The sequence below is a fragment of the Nelumbo lutea genome, chromosome 2, assembly GCF_056320005.1.
Source record: "Nelumbo lutea isolate HS-2025 chromosome 2, American lotus-T2T, whole genome shotgun sequence".
NCBI classification, from domain to species: Eukaryota; Viridiplantae; Streptophyta; class Magnoliopsida; order Proteales; family Nelumbonaceae; genus Nelumbo; species Nelumbo lutea.
In genome coordinates this window covers 69,759,193-69,781,037 of record NC_142685.1, presented here as the reverse complement: position 1 = coordinate 69,781,037, position 21,845 = coordinate 69,759,193, and the positions used below count along the sequence as shown (strand labels likewise).

The 21,845-nt window shown below is 38.4% G+C and overlaps 1 protein-coding gene across 24 annotated transcripts; it reads left to right on the top strand.

Annotated features, from left to right (window-relative positions):
* LOC148871414 (protein ELC-like) lies at positions 1–19,650 on the top strand. Of its 24 annotated transcripts, XR_016107610.1 has the most exons (7): positions 11–1,489; positions 3,694–3,777; positions 10,046–10,098; positions 10,198–10,218; positions 18,939–19,011; positions 19,102–19,170; positions 19,296–19,650. XR_016107610.1 is itself a non-coding variant. In XM_088971745.1 (4 exons), the coding sequence occupies exons 1-4, from the start codon at positions 256–258 to the stop codon at positions 19,415–19,417; spliced, it is 1,461 nt and encodes a 486-aa protein (XP_088827871.1). In that variant the 5' UTR covers positions 1–255; the 3' UTR covers positions 19,418–19,650. The 24 variants fall into 24 exon arrangements, 9 of the variants coding, with proteins under 9 accessions (XP_088827871.1, XP_088827872.1, XP_088827877.1 ...); XR_016107604.1 differs by lacking the exons at positions 10,046–10,098; positions 10,198–10,218 and having other exon boundaries at positions 9–1,463; positions 19,118–19,170; XR_016107603.1 differs by lacking the exons at positions 10,046–10,098; positions 10,198–10,218 and having other exon boundaries at positions 9–1,463; positions 18,934–19,011; positions 19,118–19,170.
* The last annotated feature ends 2,195 nt before the right edge of the window (positions 19,651–21,845 follow it).

Below are 21,845 nucleotides of genomic sequence, written 5' to 3'. Positions count from 1 at the left end.
ATACGCTCCTCATTCCAATCCCATCACACGGAAATCCATCTCCGAAGGAAACTCCCTGCCCTTGAGGCCTTGATGAAGGTTTTTCCTCGAACGCAAAATCTCCTCTCTTCGTGACTTTCGTCTCAGCAGAAAAAAAAATAAACAAGGCTCCTCGGCAATAATTCTCCGTTGCTGTTTCTCTCCGGCGACCAGGAACGGAAGATCTTCTCCTCTGTCGAGCACAAATAAGAAGAAATCGATCGGTGGTTATCTGCAATGGCCGGAGCAGCAGCGCAGAATACCCAATTCACCCAGCAATTCCTAAGCAGCGTCCTCTCCCAGCGAGGTCCATCGGCTTTGCCCTACACCGAAGACGTCAAATGGCTAATCCGACAACAACTCCTCTCCCTCGTCAACACTTACCCCAGCCTCCAGCCCAAGACGGCCACCTTCACTCATAACGACGGCCGAACTGTAAATCTCCTCCAAGCCGAAGGCACCATCCCCATGTTCTATCAGGAGGTCATGTACAACATCCCTGTCGTCATCTGGCTCATGGAGTCTTACCCTCGCCAGCCCCCCTGCGCGTACGTCGCTCCAACTCGGGACATGATCATCAAGCGCTCCCACCCCCATGTTAATCCCTCCGGTCTCGTCTCCCTCCCTTATCTCCAGAATTGGATCTACCCAAGTTCCAATCTCGTCGATTTGGTCCGAAATCTCAGTCTTACCTTCGGTCGCGACCCCCCTCTTTATACCCGCCAAAGACCAGCGCCACCTCCGGCAAACCCTATCTGTACCCCTCCTGACAATTCTTCTGTGATCTCGGCGTCTTCGTCGGCCTCAGCTCGTCCTGGGATTCCGCCCAGGATTTACTCTTCATTGTCTCCCTACGGTGGGAGGCTCCCGCCATCGCCTCAGCACCATCGGCATCATACGGAAGACCCATCGGAGGTTTTCCGGAGAAATGCAATTGACAAGCTTTTGAGTAACTTACATGCCGATATCGATGCGTCGAGGAAGAATAGAGAGACCGAGATGGATGGGCTTTTTAGTGCCCAGGCGGTTTTGCGGCAGAGGGAGGATCAGCTTTCCCAAGGGTTGAGGGAGATGCAGGATGAGAAGGAGGATTTAGAGCAGCAATTGCAGATGGTTCTGATGAATTCGGATATTTTGGAGGCATGGTTGAGGGAGAACGAGTCGAAGATGGCGAACGTAAAGAAAGTGGATATAGATGATGTTTTTGAGCCTACTGATGCTCTCTCGAAGCAGATGCTCGAATGCAGTGCATCAGATTTGGCTATAGAGGATGCCATTTATTCATTGGATAAAGCGGTTCATGAAGGGTCAATTCCCTTTGACCAGTACCTAAGGAGCATCAGGTCGCTATCGCGTGAGCAGTTCTTCCACCGTGCTACTTCTTCAAAGCTTAGGGCTACACAGATGCAGACTCAAGTTTCTAACATGGCAGCTCGCTTGTCGCAGTATGTCAATTGTTGACAATTCATTGGTATCTTATGGTTCCCCCATTTACTGTTATACGGATACCCTGGAGATTATGTTTCTTTAATGCTTAGTTAGTTGTGATATTTTTGTATTTCTTTCTCCTTGTATAAGTCATGGCTTTTGGGTTTTTCTTCTTGTATTTGTATTGTGAGGAAAGTACTAGTTGCTATTGAACAATTTATAACTACAGAATAGGTGATATATGGCGATGAATTCTTTTTTGTCAAATTCATCTATAGTGATTTCTTTATCTGATTACAATTTCAATGCTAATTTTGTTTGAAGATACTGTAGTTAACCAGATATAGGATATGCATTTTTCTTTGGATGTCACCCTGATTATCAGTATTCGGAATCTGGGATTGATGTTTAAGAGGACTTCATATTTGTAGCACCAAATTAAGGGCATTTAACCAGTTTGATTACATCCTAGATTCTGTACTCTCTGCACAACCTACACCAATGAAACCAACTTTAATACATATTTTAAGTAGCATACAGGTGGTTGCCATCTCTGTCATAGTATTTGTAGTGTTGAGTAACTGTCCAAGAAAATATAACTTAATTATATCCTAGTTAGATAGACGACTTATTATGGTGCACATGTACATCATCATCATCTAAGCCTCATACCAACTATATGGGGTCACCTTCATATATACAAGTACTGCAAAATTTTATCAATTTGCTTAGTTGTCAATAGATGTAGCCCTGGAGAGAGTGAAGTGTAGGAAATGATTTATGGACCTGATTCCATGTAGGTAAGATAAAATGATAATGAAACTGGGTGAAACTGGTTGAATGATATTGACTTTTAAATCAGTTCGAACATCATACAGTTCTTGTAGTAGACTATATGAGAACACTCTCTATATGAGGAGAAAGATTTTCTCTTACAATTTGGATCCTTTGTCGTACATTGTTTGTGAATATAGTTTATCAACTGATGCCCTTGAGTTACCTGACATTGACAGTTTTGAAATAGTTTTAACAACTCAACTAAGCCCTATCCCAACTATTTGGAGTCAGATACATGAATATTGTTCCTCTGTCAAGTTATCAGGCTTTCCTCATTAATATGGCTGACTTGGTTTTCAGCCTTCTCCTTGTCTATATGAGACACTCAGCTTGTGCTAAATAACTCCATAGTGGTCCAATCAATAGACAATTGGACTAGAACAATTGTGAAGAGGTTCATTTCCTCTTTAGGAAAAGACTATATGAGAACACTCTCTATATGAGGAGAAAGATTTTCTCTTACAATTTGGATCCTTTGTCGTACATTGTTTGTGAATATAGTTTATCAACTGATGCCCTTGAGTTACCTGACATTGACAGTTTTGAAATAGTTTTAACAACTCAACTAAGCCCTATCCCAACTATTTGGAGTCAGATACATGAATATTGTTCCTCTGTCAAGTTATCAGGCTTTCCTCATTAATATGGCTGACTTGGTTTTCAGCCTTCTCCTTGTCTATATGAGACACTCAGCTTGTGCTAAATAACTCCATAGTGGTCCAATCAATAGACAATTGGACTAGAACAATTGTGAAGAGGTTCATTTCCTCTTTAGGAAAAAAACAATTTGAGAATTGCATTGGAACAGTTGTGGGGGAAAATTAGAACAGTTTTGCAGGAGAAGAGTTTTACCTTGATGACAGTTTCCAGGTTTGTCAAAATAGTGAGGGTGACCTGGGTAAGGATTTAAAAAGGGTTTTTGAAGAGTTCTGGTGAAGACTGTGGAGACTCTAGGAGAAGAGGTTAAAGCACCATTCTAACAAGAAGACAAAAATGATAAAAAATTCTCATTTGATTCGTGTAACCAAGGTTTTCTCGCACTTGAAAGACGACCTACATGTGGCAGGCCCATAAAAGAAGTTTAAGAGGGCGTATGAGAAGAAGGATGTGAAGGACAAGATCTATTGTCATAGGGTTGGAAGAAAAAACTTAAAACCTGATCAAATTCAAAAAATTGCAGGTCGGATTTGGATTTAATCCAAGGATCACACTTAGTAAATCCATTTTCTTATTGGATCCAATTGGATCTATACTAACAATCGGATTTGTTAAGAATCCAATCCAATTCAAATGTTAATATTTGTTGTTTTGCTGCAAAACCTACTTGGAATTAAGGTTTGAGGAGTTTAATTGAAGAAAGAACCCATTGCAATCCCAGGGCTCCATCATTAAATTGCTTTATTGTTGCAGTATGGAAGAATCATTTCAAAAGCAAGAACATCAAACATAGAGCCATATTTGACTGATGAAAAAACCCACCACTTGCAGATTCAGGTATCATTTCTACTTTGATTCCATTTCATGTTTAAAATCTGGGATTGAATATCCAATTCCTTATAGCTTAGGTTTTCCCCCAACTGCTGTATGGTAGGTTTGAGTTTAATTTGTTTAGCTTTTAAAGCAAATTCATAGCTCATCTTTATTATGTTCTCTTAATAGCTCTACCTATATGTTGTTTTGATATGTTTATGTATTGTTACTATTTTTCTTTAATTTTTTTTGAACATTTATGGAATGGAGATGAAGGTATTTATGCATAAAATTGAGTTCTTAATGATTGAATCTTTATATTAATTGGGTAATAATTTTGTTATTGAGGAAGAACTTTGGATTAAGACATGGAAGTGAGGTTGCATTTGGTTAGAAGAAGTGCTAATTCCTTGGCTGATTCTTTAGCCAAACTACGGGTGGGGAGAGATTAACATTTTTGGGCACAGTTGTAATCCAAAATAAAGAGTTTATGGGTGAGAGATAAGAGGGCTTATCTCTCTATGACTTTATTCTCAATTTCTACTCACTTTCTCCATTAATGAAATTCACAGTTACTGTCTTAAAAAAGAAAAAGAACTTTGGGTTAGGAAATTATTTCTTGTATTTGTTTTTCTGCAACTTTAGAGGGTCCATAAGTATTGAATTTTTGGGATAAAATGAGAATGGATCTGATTATTGATGCTTAACTGTTTTTTTTTTTTTTTTTTGCAAATAAGAAATATATAATCATAGTAAAGTTGTTGGACTTTTCTGTTTTTGACCAGTTATCCCATTGTAGAAATGGGAATACAGAAGTAAATTATGCTTCTACCACTGTGTTTTATTTCTTCTCCATAGATTCTGGTTAGCCCCTTTTCTTTTCATAATAATAAAAGATTAAAGAAATAGAACTATGCAGAGGGAAAGGTAGTCTCTATTGGGAAGGGTGGGCAAATAAAAAAAGTAACAAATTTCAATGGAAACCAATCTCCAGTCAGTGAGCAATTTCCTAGAACCTGCTTTTGGCAAGAGAGAACATGATGCTGGTCAATTTGGGAACCCAAATGATACGATGTTTATGCAGGATCCAGATGTATTTATCACCTTTCATCTTTTCTCCTCTTGTCAAATTTGAACTGATGGCAGACAGTAAATAATAACTAAATCCTAAGTTCCTTCAGTAAGAAACCTTCTTTATTCCTTGGATTGGTGATCCGCCTAACTGGCTTGTAGATGTTTTATGGATAGTAGGAATGCAACTCGGGTTGGCCTGAGTTTGCATTTTCATCACTTCAGGTTTGGGCCTTCAGGCTGGTGCTCATTCAAATTTTGACAAAAGCCCATTCCAAGCCCACCCAAGTTGCACCCTTAAATTGATTAGACTCAGTTTTATGCTTCACAATTAGTCTTTACTTAGAAAAAGATGTCTTGCCAGCTTGTTAATAATGTTGATAAGAACTACCAAGGGCCCAATGCTTTGCAGCCATGTTCACTTGTTTAAACTAGAGCATTCATAGGAGTAGGAGCCCTATTTTATCTATTTACATGAGAAGAGGATGCTCAGAAAGTGACAAACCAAAGAGAAGTACTATTACTCTTCAGGAGTTGGGACTAACTTGGTTCTTCCTCAAAAGATAAAAAGTACTATCTTGAGATCTTACATCACCTGAGGTTGGACAAACTCTGGATATTCTTCTTCTAGTTTCTTGCTTTCTTCCACCTCTTCCTGATTTTCTTCTTTTTTCTTTTCTTTGTTTTTATTTTGTAATTAAGAAATGATAAGAATTGAAATATGAGAAGGGGATAAAAAGTTGAGACGGGAGGGGGGGTGCTACCAAGGATTTAAATATCGATATGATACGTCTGATACGGGGCATATTGCATCGGTATTGGCTAGAGGGGATACGTGAACTGCTACGACTAAACCCGTATTCCCTGAATCGTGCGTATCAGAGATAGGGCTGTTCACGGGTTGGTTTAATAGGTTTTGTTCAACCAACCCGACCTGGTTGGGTTACTTAAAGAGCAAACCGAAACCAACCTGCCATTAAGGAAAACCGACCCAAACATGAAAGGTCGGTTTATCGGCTTAATCGGTCAGTTTATCATTGGAGTCAATGCGACTTGGTCCAATGCGTTCCAAAACTACAAGTTTCAGTTCAAGTTTTATTTTTGGCCCATTACACACCATGATTAAGGCTGCATTTTCCATTTGGCATTCATAGATACTCATAAGACCAATGGGCTTGTGATTGGCTGAATGATTCAGCTACAGTAACAATAGCAGTCTAGCAAAATCTCTCCCACAATGGCTGCTAAAAAATCTTAAACTTGTAACTAAGTTACTGAACATCATTTCATCCATAAACTGAACTGAACATCACTAATAAAGCTTAAATCATAGGGATTACCTAATTAGGGACAGACTAGGAAATCAGAAGCTAACTCAGTTCGGTTTGGTTCAGTTTTGGTTTTCACACATGAAAATCGAATCGAACCGAATTATCGGTTTGTTCCTCTTCACAACTCGAAACGACCGGTTGTGATGAAAAACCGACCAAATCAGGTTGGGTTGGGCCGGTTTGGTCAGTTTAGCATTGTTTGTGAACAACCCTAATCGGAGCGATACACATTCGTATCGGCCCATATCGTGTTGCATCAACTAATACACATCGATACGGGACGATACACATTATGTGTTTCTCATGTGTTTATTTGTAAAAAATGTGACTGAAATGATTCGAACGCAAATCAACCAGCGTTAAAGCCTTATTCGCACCCTTGATCCACTAGGCCACCTTTCACCTTATGAAAGTAAATGAAATAAAATAATATTTTCTCAATTCTAGTGTTCACATGTAATGCAGACTAATAACATACGCTTGTGTTTAACAATTCCAACAAAATAAAAAAATAATATTCAAAACTAAAGCCAGCTTCCTAGTTTGGACTATGGCTCTTAATAAATGCCTTTCCAAGGAGAACCTCGTGAGCAGGGGATTTCAGATTTCGGACCTAGTCTTGCAGCTTATGTGGGTGCAGTGCTGAATCTACTGATCATTTGTGTATCCACTGCCCGTTTTCTGCTCAGTTGTGGAACCACTTTCTCAACTCCTTGAAGGTTTGCTGTGTGATGCCAAGGTCAGTAAAAGAGCTGTTATGCTGCTGGCATATTTTGGGCTTGAGCAAGAAAAAAGAAGACTTTATGGAAGATGATTCCAAGTGCTGTAATTTGGTGTATCTGGACCGAGAGGAATAGAAGGGTGTTCGGTAACAAGTTTCTAAGTCTGGAGGGCTTAACCCAGAAGTTAGTGGGCAAGCTGATTTCTTGGTTGTCTGTGGTGGCAGATTTTAGAAACTGTAATGTGTCAGATGTATTATTTTCTTTGTCTTGATGGCTTGTGTAATTGCTGAATAGATCAGTCAGCCTGTTTTGGGACTGATCTCAGCCTCTTGTGTGTATTTCATTCTCAATAAATATTACTTTACCTTTTCCAAAAAAAACTAATATTTTATAAACTAATAGAATAAATAATTTTTTAAATCCACATTTTTTTTTTGATAGGAAACATAACTTTCATTAGATAATTGAAAAGATTACAGGCTTACCACCCACAAAAAGGATGGAAAAAGAAAATAAAAAACTTACAAACAGGCCCAGAACAAAGCCTCCCTAGTAACTCCTTGCTTAGCTGAAGTGTCAGCCATTCCATTTGCCTAACCTTCTTACCCAATTAAAGTGCACCCCCGTCTCCCTTGCCAAGCTAATAATCTCTCTTAGAGGCTGTCTAAGAGACCACACTCCCAGGTTTCCAGTTTGCATCCACCCTATTACCAACTTGGAGTCGTACCTGTTCATGGGCCCGGCTGGGCCGGGCTGGGCTCGGGCCGGGCTTTCACTTGTCACTAATGAAAATATACTAGGCCTGAGCCCGAACCCGGCCCGACCAATGAGCCTATAACTTGGGCCTGAGCCCGCCCTTGGTAAAAAGCCTGAAACCCAAGCCCGAGCCCGAAGCCCGACCTAATTGAAAAAAAAAAACAAATTTCCCTATTCAAATTAGAATTAAAAATTCAGATAGTATTTTTTTTTCTATTTAAATGAACAATGGGCCTACAAGATGGTATTTTTCCCTTTCTTTTATATTTTAAAACACAATTTTACATTTTTAAATAAAAAAAATATTCAAATGGATATAATCACATAACTAATTTTAAGTTTAATATTAGGTCGGGTCGGGCCGGGCTATTTTGACAAAACCCGAGCCCGGCTCGAATTTATTGTGGGTCGGGCTTTTTGGCCCGAATTTAAGCCCGCGGGCCTATAAGCATGTTCAAGCCCGTCCGGGGGTCGGGCCGGGCCGGCCCATCGGGCCACCCGGCCCATGAATAGGTCTACTTGGAGTATCCTTCCACTTCTAATTGCTGCATGCCCCATTGTTTCGCCAATTTCAAACCTTGAAGTAAGGCCATTATTTCTGCCCTTAATGAGTCTCCCACCCCAATTGGGCCCGAGTAGAGGGCCAAGACTTTTCCTTCCTCATTTCTGTATACACCCCCAACTCCCAACGAACCTAGATTGCCCAAGGAGCTTCCATCAAAGTTTAGCTTCACCTTGAACTGAAGTGGTGGTACCCAACAATCTTGTACCACAGGGGAGGAAGGCGAGGATATAGCTATAACAATCCAATTTCTAATTAAGTCTGTTGAGGAGAAATCCTTGAAGAGATGATGTACTTTAATCTAAAGAAATTTATACGAATAAAGATAGTAATAATATAATAATTATTTTAGTACTTAATATTTATAAATTTGAACATGATATGTATCTTAAAATTTTATAAATTATTAATTAATATTTTAGTTTGAACCAATTTAATAATAGAATAATTATTGAATTTGTTAAATCCATTAATCTACGTTTATATCAAAAAATGATTTTTTTATCTCAAAATTTATGGAAATAAAAATTATTTTGTTTGTTAAAAATTATGAATTTGCATATGATGTGTATCTTAGAAAATTTAATATATTTGATATATTTTAAGTTAATATTATATACTTTTATAAATTTTTAATTGGTATTTTAATTACATATTTATTGTACTGTTGCATGTTTAAATACTTAAGAAATTATTTTTCTACATATATATTTTTTTAACTGAGAAAAACATCAGTGTACATTTTGTCAAAAAAAAAAAGAAAATGTAACTGCATGTTCAGTTCTGGTTCTGTGGTTTTGTCCCGATTAACAAATTGCTATAAGAGTGCTATTTGTTGGTTGAGATGATAATAGGTGATGACTCAAAACTAGGTAATAGACATCCATAGTTGAAAGGCAAGCATTATCTGAACACCCTCCCTCCACTCTGGGATTTCCTTCTAATGCAGGTTTACTTTTTTTTTTTCTGCTGTATTAATCTTTACAGTGAAGAAGGTTTTAAGAAGAGAAATGTATATCTTTTAAATACTGTTCTTTTTATGTGAAAAAATTGTCCGTGTGCCATATTTAGTGAGAAAATCCAATTTCTCCCAGTGCTCCTAAGTATGTCTAACTTAGGGATGTCAATGGGTTAAGGTCTACCTGACAGACCAAACCGATTATGTCAGTTCTGGTTTTGTGGGTATCCTTGGAGTGGCATCCAAAGTACCAATAAGCTCCATTTAATTAATTCCTTGCTGAACATGTATCCTTTCCCCTAGGGGTGAGCATGGGTCAGTTTGGTTCGGTTCCACGGCAGAACTTGGAACCTATCTTGTAGGGGTCAGTTCCAGGTTTTTGGAACAAGAACCTACCCTGTGAAGGTTGGTTCTGGCCTTGGCGGTTCCGGGGTTGGTTCTAGGGTCTACCCATGGAACCTGTTCTTTCTTTACTCTCCCCCTTCAAAAAAAAAAAAAAAGGAAACATGTCCTTTAAAAACCTGATTTTCAATAATGATAATATATAGTTTAAAACTTATATTATCTTTATTAATTAAATTGACAGTCCATTTGGTTCACAGGAATAGGGGCCCGGAATTGGAATCAGAATGGTCCAAGTGTTTGGTTGGGCAGAATCGGAATCCGATACCCATTTTGGGTGGAATGGTAATCCCCCATTTGAGGGGACGGTCATTTCCGACCCACTCCCCCGGAATCGGAATCCCACTCCCACTATTTAATATAAGGAAAAACCAAAATAACAAAAAAAAAACCCCTCAAACATTTCTCTATCCGATTCAAACTTTCTAACCCCCACTCCTCTCTCTCTCTCTCTCTCTCTCTCTCTCTTCATCATTCCCTCCTTTGGCAGGTGAAGTTTGAAATACTGATCAGAACTGAAACTCCGGTGACAGTGATGATGAGGTAAATCATCGCCGATTTTTCTCTCCTCTTTCCTATTCTTCTTCTTCCTCTCCTCTCTCACTTTATTTTTTCATTCCTCCCCGTTTTTTTTCACTGCAGACTAGACCAGACCATAGCAAGGTATATTTTCCTCAATTTTCCTTCTAGCAAAGTATTTTTTACATAGATCTTTAGTAGAAGGTCTGAAATGCATGTTAAATTTGGTTGTTTCTACTTGACCTCGAAATGCATGTTAAATTTAGCAGTTCTTTCAAATATTAAATGTGTTTTAATTTTTTTCCCAATTTCAGTTTGGAATGCATCCATATATGAGTAGAGTAATTTGCTTGTTAGTTCTGTATGGTGTTTTGAATTTTTCTATGTTTATTCTGTTGTTTACCTGATTCAGTTCTTTGTAGCTAATAAGTCTGAAAGATCTCTATCAAGTTGATCAGAGTACAATAACATTCTAATCTATTTTCAAATTAGATAGAAGTCTGATCAAACATTAATAATGACAATTAATTAAGGGATTTTAGAGTCAAACAAACAACCACTTTATCCTGATTTTTGTCTGGATTGGTGTCATGTTTCTTTTCTATTTTCTTTTCTATTTAACACATATATCTTTTCTATTTAAGTAAGGAGCACTGGTTCTAACACAATATTACAGATCAGCAACCTTAACCTAAGTATAAAGATAGAAATACCCCTACGCTAACACTCCCTCTCAAGCTTGGAGTATATCATATACTCCCAGCTTGTTACATATGTAGTTCACTCTTCCCTGACTCAAGCCTTTTGTAAATGAGTCTGCCCACTGGTTTCCTGTATTAACATATGCAGTGTCTAGCTCTCCATTCATCACCTTCTCCCTCACAAAGTGACAGTCAACCTCAATGTGCTTGGTTCTTTCATGAAACACTAGATTAGAAGAAATATGAACTGCAGCCTGATTGTCACAATAGAGCTTCATTGGAGTATTGATGTTGTACCCTACTTCCTGTAGAAGGTTCCTTAGCCATGCTAATTCACAAGTAGTATGCGCCATAGCCCTATATTCTGCTTCTGCACTATTTCTTGCCATGACTGTCTGCTTCTTACCTTTCCATGTCACCAGGTTACCTCCCAGGAAAGTGCAATAGCCTGTGGTGGACCACCTATCAGACATAGAGCCGACCCAGTTAGCATCAGAATAACCCTTCTATTTCAAGTTTTTCGCCACTTTTGTATATCAAACCGCGACCTGGAGTCCCTTTTAAATACCTCACAATTCTCAGAACTGCATTCCAATGAGGAATCAGAGGTTTCTGCATGAGCTGACTCACCACACTAACCGCAAATGAGATGTTTGGTCTAGTAATGGTTAGGTAGTTCAGTTTACCTACAAGTCGTCGGTATCTGCCAGGGTCTTCAAACACTTCACCCATATCACTGCTTAGCCTAGTATTTGTGTCCATGGGTGTTGTAATCTGAAGAGCTATACTCGAAGTAGCAAGGAAGAGAAGAGAACCACAGAACTGAAGAGAATGTCGAACTGTACTATCCAGTCAACCAGTCCTTTATTTATAGATGAATATAGTACAAGGTACAAGAAATTACTGGGATGCCCCTGATTAGTGAAGGGACACCCAGATGACTTAAATCATTAAACTGGATTAGGCCCATTAACACAGGCCCAGTTACAAGACAAGTTAAACATAAGAATGGGCTAATAAGAACTCTTATCAGTCGAGCATCACTCTAACACTCTAACAGGTGTTTCAGTTGGTTTAGCACCCAACAAGCCTATTTCTTCTAGCAAATCAAGCACATATTTCCTCTGGCACAGATTAATACCATACTTAGATCTTGCTACCTCTATCCCCAAGAAATATTTTAGTTTACCAAGATCCTTTGTCTGAAAATGATCCTGTATATAATTCTCGGTAATAACAATATCATCTACATACACCACCAACAGTATTTTTCCTCCCGAAGAGTCATGACTGAATACAGAATGATCAACTTGGCACTGTTTCATACTAAACTTCTTTACTACCTCATTGAACCTACCAAACCATTCTTGAGGAGACTGTTTAAGCCCATATATAGCCTTTCTTAATCTACACACCTTACCATCCTCCCCCTGAGTAACAAACCATGGAGGTTGCTCCATGACTGAATACAAAATGATCAACTTAGCACTGTTTCATACTAAACTTCTTTACTACCTCACTGAACCTACCAAACCATGCTCGAGGAGATTGTTTAAGCCCATATATAGCCTTCCTTAATCTGCACACCTTACCATCCTCTCCCTGAGCAACAAACCCTAGAGGTTGCTCCATGTAGACCTCATCGAGTAAGTCACCAACCCTTTCCGTCAAAAGAAATTTGGTGTAGGCCAGTTCCCCCAAAAATTATGGCTTTTTGTTGGGAAGTTTTCCATGAGAAGGTAAACACTTTAGACAACCTACAAAAGAGAAGACATTTTCTCTGTATTTCTCCTAATTGGTGTATCCTCTGTAGAGCTCATGGTGAGGATTGTTACCATCTATTGGTATCTTGTCCCTTTTCTGCAGACCTTTGGGCTTGGCTACTTTCGTTGTTTGGGGGTAGTTGGAGTCTACCAGCAAAAGTTCACATGCTCTTCAACCATTCTACATTTTATTGGCCTACAAAAATAGGGAGAATTATGTGGAGATGTGATCGTGCTGCCTTGACTTGGACTCTTTGGGAAATAAGGAATCTCAGAATATTTCAAGATAAGGAAAGGAACAGCCAAGATTTGAAAGACCGTGTGTTAAACAGGGCAATACATTGGCTGAAGACCTTGGAAATCTTTCATCAATTCTCCTTTAATGAAATTTGGAGAAATTGGTCAGCAGTAGTAAGGTGTTCATCTCTAAAGGATGAACTTTGATGGAAGCAACATGGGTAATCTAGGATTATCCGGAGTGGGGGGTGCTTTGAGAAGTGAGAAGGGAGAGATTTTGTTGCTCTACTTAGGTCCCTTGGGAATTGGGAATTCCATCAGGGCAGAACTTTTAGCTGCAGTACAAGGGGTCCAATTTGCAAACCAACTGGGGGTACAACACCTAATAATCGAGGGGGATTCCAAAGTGGTGGTGGGTTGGTTGAAAAATTCTGAAGAGGCTATGTGGCGATACAAGAATGAAATGAAGAAATTTAGTTGGTTGACAAGGAATATGTTGGTCACTATATAGTGGGTGGGGAGATCAGCAAATACCTTGTCAGATGTGTTAGCTAAGCAAGGGGTAAATAGGGAAGAATTATTTTGGGCTCAGTTGTGATTCTTGTTTTTCTTTCCTAGTTTACTTGTAAGTTTCAAGGAGGGCTGCAGCTTGCGCCTCTCGTTGGGATGATGTATGAACTCACTCTAATTTGCTTCTGAACCAATAAACTTATTATTATTCATAAAAAAAAGATATCGAGCTGATATAGCGACCAATCGTACATAGCTGCAAGAGAGATCATAACACGAACTGACCCTATCTTAGCAATTGGTGAGAAGGTCTCTGTGTAGTCAATACCATAGGTTTGGGAGCATCCTTTTGCAACCAATTGCGCTTTCAGGCGTTCAACACTACCATCAGGCAGATACTTAACTGTATAAACCCATTTACAACCAACAGCTTGCTTCCTAGGAGGAAGAATCGTGAGGTCTCAAGTATCATTATGATGAAGGGCTGAAAGTTCTTCCATCGCACGACACCACCCTGGAGAGGCAAGGGCTTCCTGGACATCCTTAGGGACAACAATTGATGATAACAAAGTGACAAACTGGTGATGGGAGGCGGAAAGGTGAGTAAGTGAAACATAATTAGAAATAGGATGAAGGGTGCAAGCTCAGATGTTGGGGTTGGGTCTGGAGCCGAATCTGTCGACAGAGATGTAGCCGGAGGAGTAGTAGTTGGTACGTGTGGGCGATGTGTATACACATGACGGATAGGTGGGCGCTCAATAGGTGGTGGCACCGGAGGCAAAGATTTGGTCACGGCTAGAACAAGGGGAAGATGGTTGGCAACGAGAAGTGGAAGAGGAGGAGGTGATGAAGAGGAAGAAGCATCACCGGACCCCAAAAAGAACTGAGTAGATTCAAAGAAGGTGACATCAGCACACACAAAGGACCGTCGAGAACTAGGATGGTAACACTTATACACTTTCTGGGCCTGAGAATAGCCAAGGAAGATGCACTTGAGAGAACGGGCATCGAACTTGTCGTTCCCGGGACCCAGATTATGGACGAAGCAGACACACCCAAATACCATAGGCATAAGAGGGAACGGAGACAAGGCGGGAAACAAGATTGTAAACGGAGAATGACCATCAAGGATGAACGTGGGCATCCGATTAATCAGAAAGCAAGAGGTAAGCACCGCATCACTCCAAAAGGGTTTGGGAACATTCATGCGATGCATGAGGGATCATGCTGTTACTCAGAGATGGCGATTCTTTCTCTCAGCCACCCCGTTTTGTTGTGGGGTGTAGATGCATGAGGTCTGATGTATAATGCCGTGTTGGTCCAGGTATTCTTGAAATGATGAGGATACGACCATTATTAGAACGGAAAACTTTAATATGAATGCCAAATTGATTACGAATCTTAGCATAAAATTTTTGAAAAATGGTAAACAATTCACTTCTTTCTTTCATTAGATAGAGCCACGTCATCCTTGAAAAGTCATCTACAAAAATGACAATATCTATATCCATTATATGACATCACTTTATAAGGAGACCCCAAACATTGGAGTGAATCAAAGAAAAATGACTCGACACACGGTTATCAACCCTAGAACTAAAGGGAACACGATGGTGTTTACCAAACTGATACGACTCACAATCCAAAACAGAAAGTTGACTCAAAGATGGAACTAAAGACTTCAAGACTTTTAGCGACGGATGACCAAATCGGCAGTGCCACTGGAGAGGAGAAAGGGATGACTGGAGAGTTGTTGAAGTTCTTCCACCATTGTCAAGATAATACAGTCCACTAGCTTCATGCCCTCCACCAATCTTCGTCCCCATCTTGAGATCCTGAAAAACACACATAGAGGGATAAAAAGTAATGGAGCAGTTAAGTGATTTGGTCAACTTACTAACAGACATAAGATTAAAAGGCAATTTAGGAACATACAAAATTGAGAAGAGGGATACAGGGTCTAGGTCAACATTACCAACACCACAAATTGAGGATGTGGAACCATTAGCAAAGGTGACTGATTGTGATGTTGAGCAATGAGATAGGGAAGAAAAAACACCTGGAGTTCCAGCCATGTGATCGGAGGCTCTAGAGTCAATGATCCAGGGATTGGGTGTGGATGCCAAACAAGCCATACCTGAGTGAGTGAAAGTCGTCGTGTTCTGCTGTGATTGGATAAACCTCTCATATTCATCATAGGGAACACTCACCATTTCCTTCACAGGACCATCTATGGATGTAGGAGGTATCTGATCAAATGAACAATTCTCCTGTCTGAAGCTGGAACTGGTGTTACTAGTCACGACATGATTGGCCTAGGTTGAGGGTGGACCATGTAGATAATAGCAATAGTTAATGGTATGTCCATCCATACCACAATGAGTGCACCTCCTCGGGCCTGAGCCATGTCCTCTACCACGGACTCCCCCTGAATCTCTGCCCCCAATACAACCACCACCACGATTATAAGTTGGCCCACTATTGCCACTTCGGCCATACACCGGACCACTACTACCACCACGACCAAACTGAGCTCCTCGAGCCCCACTTCTAGCACCACGACCTCTCGACACAACAAAGGCAGATCTATCTGAGATATTAGAGTTCTTAGTAGATCCGATAGAAGTCCTCCGGAGTTGAGCAAATACCTCTTCTAAAGAGGGGAGAGCTGATCCTCCTAGTATCTGAGCCCGTACTGTGTTTAGATTTCAGTTTCACCAAAAATCTAGTCACATCAAGTTGTTCTCTCTGTTGTTGCTGAATCTTGACATCAGAAGTGAGAGGGTGATAGACATTCAACTCGTTATGTATGTTTCTCATACTAGCATAGCACTCCTCAAGACTCTGATTGCCCTGTTGTATATTAGAGTACTCCTGATACAGCTGATACACTCTGGTTGTATTGTCCTGACCTGAATACAATTTCTTCGCATGGTCCCACACATCTTTGGCAGTGTCAAGAAACATGAAGTTTACACTAATCCTGGGTTCCATACTATTCCATAACCATGTGATGATCTGAGCATCCTCTTGCTCCCAATCTTCATACTTGTGAGAGTCAGTGGAGGGTTTTCTCCTCTCTTATATGTTTTACCTTCTTCTTTGCCTTCGGAAAGACTTCAACAAATTTAGCCTAAGGCACATAATTCTCTCCATTTAGTTTAATGGAGGTCATCTGAACATTCAGGTAGTCTATAGGCACCATCACATTAGGTTTACAATCACTGTTATCTTCCATTCTGTTATCACCGATTCTGCACACTTGCTGAATTCTATTACCACTGAATTCTGCACACTGCACACGACTAGATCACACTCATCACACTGATTTCAGCACTTGTTGCTGAAAAGTGTACTCTTTACACCACAAACCCTACTCGTACGGCTACCTGAAATCTCACCACTATATGATCACAACTCTTCCTTTGAAATACACAAAAATAGTATAAACCCTAGCATGCCACTGTCCGAAACCCCAACATATGATCTGAAACATACTTCCTATTTGATCCACAACAGAAATCATGCACAGAAATCTCTTACCTTATCACTGAAGGAACAACCACACGAGCAGAAAATCAGTCCGCACAAGACGGCCACTGCACCACACAGATCGGCCCTCTTCTCTTCATCGATTAGGGGAGGGCGATCTTAGAAACCACAGCAACCGACCATACAAGACACGACTGGAGGCATAGAAACCTCCAAGGGGAGAGGGCGATCACTCCTTCTCAGCCCTTTCCCTTATCTCCGGTCGAATGTAGGAAAATCAAGAGAAACCCTAGATAGGGTGCGCAGAGAATAGAAATCTAGGCAGATTCGAGTAGCTCTTACCATGTTATGATTTGGCCTGCCTTGGAGTTCTATTTGTGTGAGATCAGTCACGTAGAGAGAGGTAGAAAGGTGGAAGAAAGAGAGAGAGAAAAGAAGAAAATCTGGTTCGAACTGGAAGTCAGAACATAACTCCCATTCGGCCAGACATGTGCTTTTATTATTAAAAATAATGGAAAAGACATATGTGCCCTTATTTAAGTAAGGAGCACTGGTTCTAACACAATATTACAGATCAGCAATCTTAACCTAAGTATAAAGACAGAAATACCCTTACGCTAACAAATCCCTTACAAAAGTTCCAACTGTACCCAAATCTTGCACTAATTTAACTGCAAGACCCCCATCAATGACAATGAATTTGCAGATTCATTGTAGATGGGTGTATTTGTAGTTTTTTCTTTAGCATTCACCTAAAATATAGGCATAGATTCTAACCCAAGTTAGTTTTAGTTTTTTAGTTGATGTACTCAATCTAAATTGGATTAATTTTATTTGTTCTGGATTCTTTCTCTAAGAAAATCTAAATAATTATAGTTTTTTTCAATTTTTGAAACATATAATCAGATGAACAACTGTTTGGAAGTTTTTATTTCATCTACAAGTAGTGTTGTATTGATACCATGATAAAACAGCATGCTCTTTATTGGATCAATTTGATCCTCTTTGGAATCGGAAGCCCAAAAAGAAGTACCAAATCTGAAAAGAAGAAAAGGCCTAAAAAAGTCTTCTAGCCTCATTCCCATCTCACAAGAGGTTCATGGGAGAAAAATTATCCATATCCAATAGTGATGCCCACAGCTACCTCATCCACCCTCTAGGGCATTTTGATCAATGTATCTAGTAGACAAAAACTCAGTGAGATATATTTGAAAACTCTTTTTTTTTTTATTTTAGTGTCAATTGCTAAATTTCTCTATTTGTTTTCAATTCTTAGATTGTTAACAGCTCCAAATTCAAAAGTAGATGTCTTTCATTAAACTGATGAAAATGTTGCTTTGATTAATTAGTTACTTGCTTCTTTGTTGCTTATTGTATGATTAATGGGTTGCAAATGAACTTGAATGGGATGACTTAATGAATGGGTTGCTTCTTGTATCAATAAATCCCCATTTTCTTGAGTAATTCTTATTTGGATGGATGTGCTTTCACATTTGTTTTTATTTAAACCTAATGTGTTCAATATTATTATACAGAGATGACACGTCTTTCAATTTCAAATAGAAGGCGAAAACGAACTCGCAATATCCGCATTATGTGTGCAGTGATCACAATTTTGATTGTTTTGGTTAATATGTGGTATTGCATTATATTAATGTATTTCAAAATTAGAAGATACGGATCAATAATATCATTAAGTAAATATGGAAGGAGGATGAAAGGGATTGAATATATAAGCAGGCTCACTAGAGAGAATGATGTGTACTGCATGAGTGAGATTCGAATGGATATGAGCACTTTTGATATGTTGTGTGAAATGGTTACAAACATTGGAGGGTTTAAAGGCACTAGAAATGTCAGTGTAGGAAATTGTAGCAATTTTTCTTTATGTATTAGCTGACTATCACAAAATTAGAACTCTTGGTATTGATTTCTTAAGGAATGGGAAAACTATAAGCTGTAAATTTAGTTGGTGTCTCCTAGTTGTATTGAAGTTGCATAGAGTGTTGCTTAAAAACCCTGAACCAATTATCGATGACTGTACAGATGACAAATGGAAATGCTTTAAGGTATTATAATTTGATTATTGCATTGATTTCTATCATTTCATTTTGTATATATATACACAATTTCTTAAATTATAATTTCTTTTGTAGCGTAGAATTGTCTTGGGGCTTTAGACGGTACAACCATACAATGATTCATGTGTCTGTTCTTGTCGAGGACAAACCAAGGTATCAAACAAGAAAGGCAAATATTGCCACCAATGTGTTATATGTATGTTCACCTGACATGCAATTTATTTGTGTTACCTGATTGGGAAGGCTTTGCACATGACAGTCATGTGCTTCGAGATGCAATTTTTAGGCCTAATGGATTAAAAGTCCCTCAAGGTAAATGAATTTGTTAGTATTGATGAGTTAAATAAATCTTAGCATACAATTTCTTTTGACAATTTTTTCGTCCCTTGCATGTCAAGGTCATTACTATTTGATGGATGTTGGATATTGTAATGCAGATGGCGTTTTTGTCTTATATAGCGACCAACGATATCACCTCAGTGAGTGGAAGGATGTGCAACAACCATATGCCGTGGAAGAGTATTTTAACATGAACATGCCAAAGCAAGGAATGCCATAGAAATGTGTTTTGGAATGTTTTAAGCAAATTCAAATTATCATGGCTTATTGTCTTCTACATAATTTGATGAGAAAAATGACTATAGATCCCATGGAGAATGAAGTTAGCCAGGATTATGAAAATGAGAATGATGTTGATGAAGAGGATGATGAAGTGGAATGCATTATTACTATTATCCCAACTAATCAATGGGCCAATTTTAAGAATACCTTAGCTCAACAAATGTTTTACAATTGGAGATCTAGAGCTAGAGTCTAGCTGTGTTATTGTGTTCTATATTTGAGTTGTTTGCTTGTTTAATTATGTGCTTTCTTTTTAATTTGACATGTTCACATGTTTTATTCTCATTTGCTTCTCAGGTATTTTCATGCATTTCTCTGATTTTTTTTTTTTTTGCAAAATTGTTGTAATTTTTGCAAAATGCTTGATATTTTCATGCATTTTTCTGTAAAATTGTTGTAATTTCTGCATTTTCCTATAAAAGTTTTGTATTTTTCTGATTTTTCTACAAAATTTCTGCAATTTCTACAAAATTTCTAGTGTTTTCATCCTTTTCTGAATTTCTGCAAAATTGTTGTAGTTTCTGCATTTTTCAGCAAATTTTCTGTAATTTTTCTGCACTATTTCTGTAATTTCTATAAAATTTATTGGAAATCATGGCTGATTCTGATTTTGATTCCAATCAGGAACCAAACAGGCCTTGATTAATTTAATATGTAGATTATCATAATGTATTAATATATGGTTCAAAATGAGTCATTATAATTTAAATTTTATAAATATTACCTTATACATTATTTATTATACGCATTCAAATATTAAAATGAAAACAAATGATCAAATCACTTGAGTAACTCAATGGTAAAGTGAGACCATTGCATTTGTAACCATGATTGCTTGGGTTCAAACTTTCACATCCTTAAAAATACATTGAGATTTATTTCAAGACAAGGTTTGATTTCAAGGCCAATCAATGCTGGTTTGTTGGGTCGGTTTGGGTAAGATAAACCCCTAGACCCTGGAAATGATTTGGGTGGAGGTCGGTTCCAAGAATTTGGAACCAGACCCCCCTATAACAGATTGGGTAGGGTCGTCGGTTCAAGGCCAGTTTGATGTTGGTTTCTTTCAGTTCCAGGTAAAACCTACCCATTTGCTCACCCCTATTTCCCCTACAGGAACAATTTTTCTTAAATTAAAAAAATACTACAAATACATAGCACTTTCCATGTCATAGAAATGTGTTTTGGAATGTTTAAGCAATGATGGAAGATTCTCAGTGGTCCATTATTTTTTCCCATTCAAAAGCAAATTCAAATTATCATGGCTTATTATCTTCTACATAATTTGGTATGGAGAAGAATGACTATAGATCCCAAGGAAAATGAAGTTAGCGAGGATTATGAAAATGAGAATGATGCTGATGAAGAGGATGATGAACTGGAATACATTATTATTATTACCCCTACTAATCAATGGTTCAATTTTAAGAATACTTTAGCTCAACAAATGTTTTACAATTGGAGATCTCAACCTAGAGTCTAGTTGTGTTATTTGTTCTATGTTAGAGTTGTTTGCTTGTTTAATTATGTGCTTTACTTTTAATTTTATATTTCTATATAATTTGGCATGTCCACATGTTTTATTCTCATTTTTCTTTTAAAGTTTGTGAATTGTTACTTTTTAGTTGATGTGTCTATCAATGTCGAGAGCACTCAATTTGAGCGTGGTAGAGGAAAGAACAAGTGTAAATGGCTTGATATTAAGGATAAGACATTGATTAAGCCTACAACTTGGGCTAGGTTGGCCTAAACCCAACCTGAAAAAGTCGGGTTGGGTTGATGCTCGAGTTTTGATTTGTTTAGATGTATGATAGTTGTATAGTCCTCATTACATACTATCATGTTTTTCTTTTAAGATAATCACTTCACCAAATGAAAAGTCTAAAATCTTAATAACATAGGGATCATTTGTCAAGTCTTTTTAGGAACATATTTTGGTAGCTTTGACAGACGCATTAAGCTTTTGCATTAAGATCTAAGCAGCCTGAAGCTTGTTTGGTTAAGGCATGTTTTTCCATGTGAAGATGAATAGAAAAAAAAAATGCAAAAGCTCAATTTAGAGCTTCCCAAAAATCGCCCGTTTTGGGCTTCTCGCATCTTTTTGGCACATCAGCTTTTGGTGGCTAGATCTACTTCGAACCAAACAAGAGTAGGCCGAATCATGGTTTGTCGAACTTGTAAATAGCCAACAAGCCACACGGAAAGATGTGCCAAACGAGGCTATATTTTATTTTATTTTTGAATATTTTATTCTTCATCTCCTCTCTAATGTTTGCCACCCATAAAAGATCTAGTATAAGTCATAACTCTTAATAAAGTATAGTCATTTCAAGCACTTATTTTTTCGAATTTTGTACTAAAAGAATTAA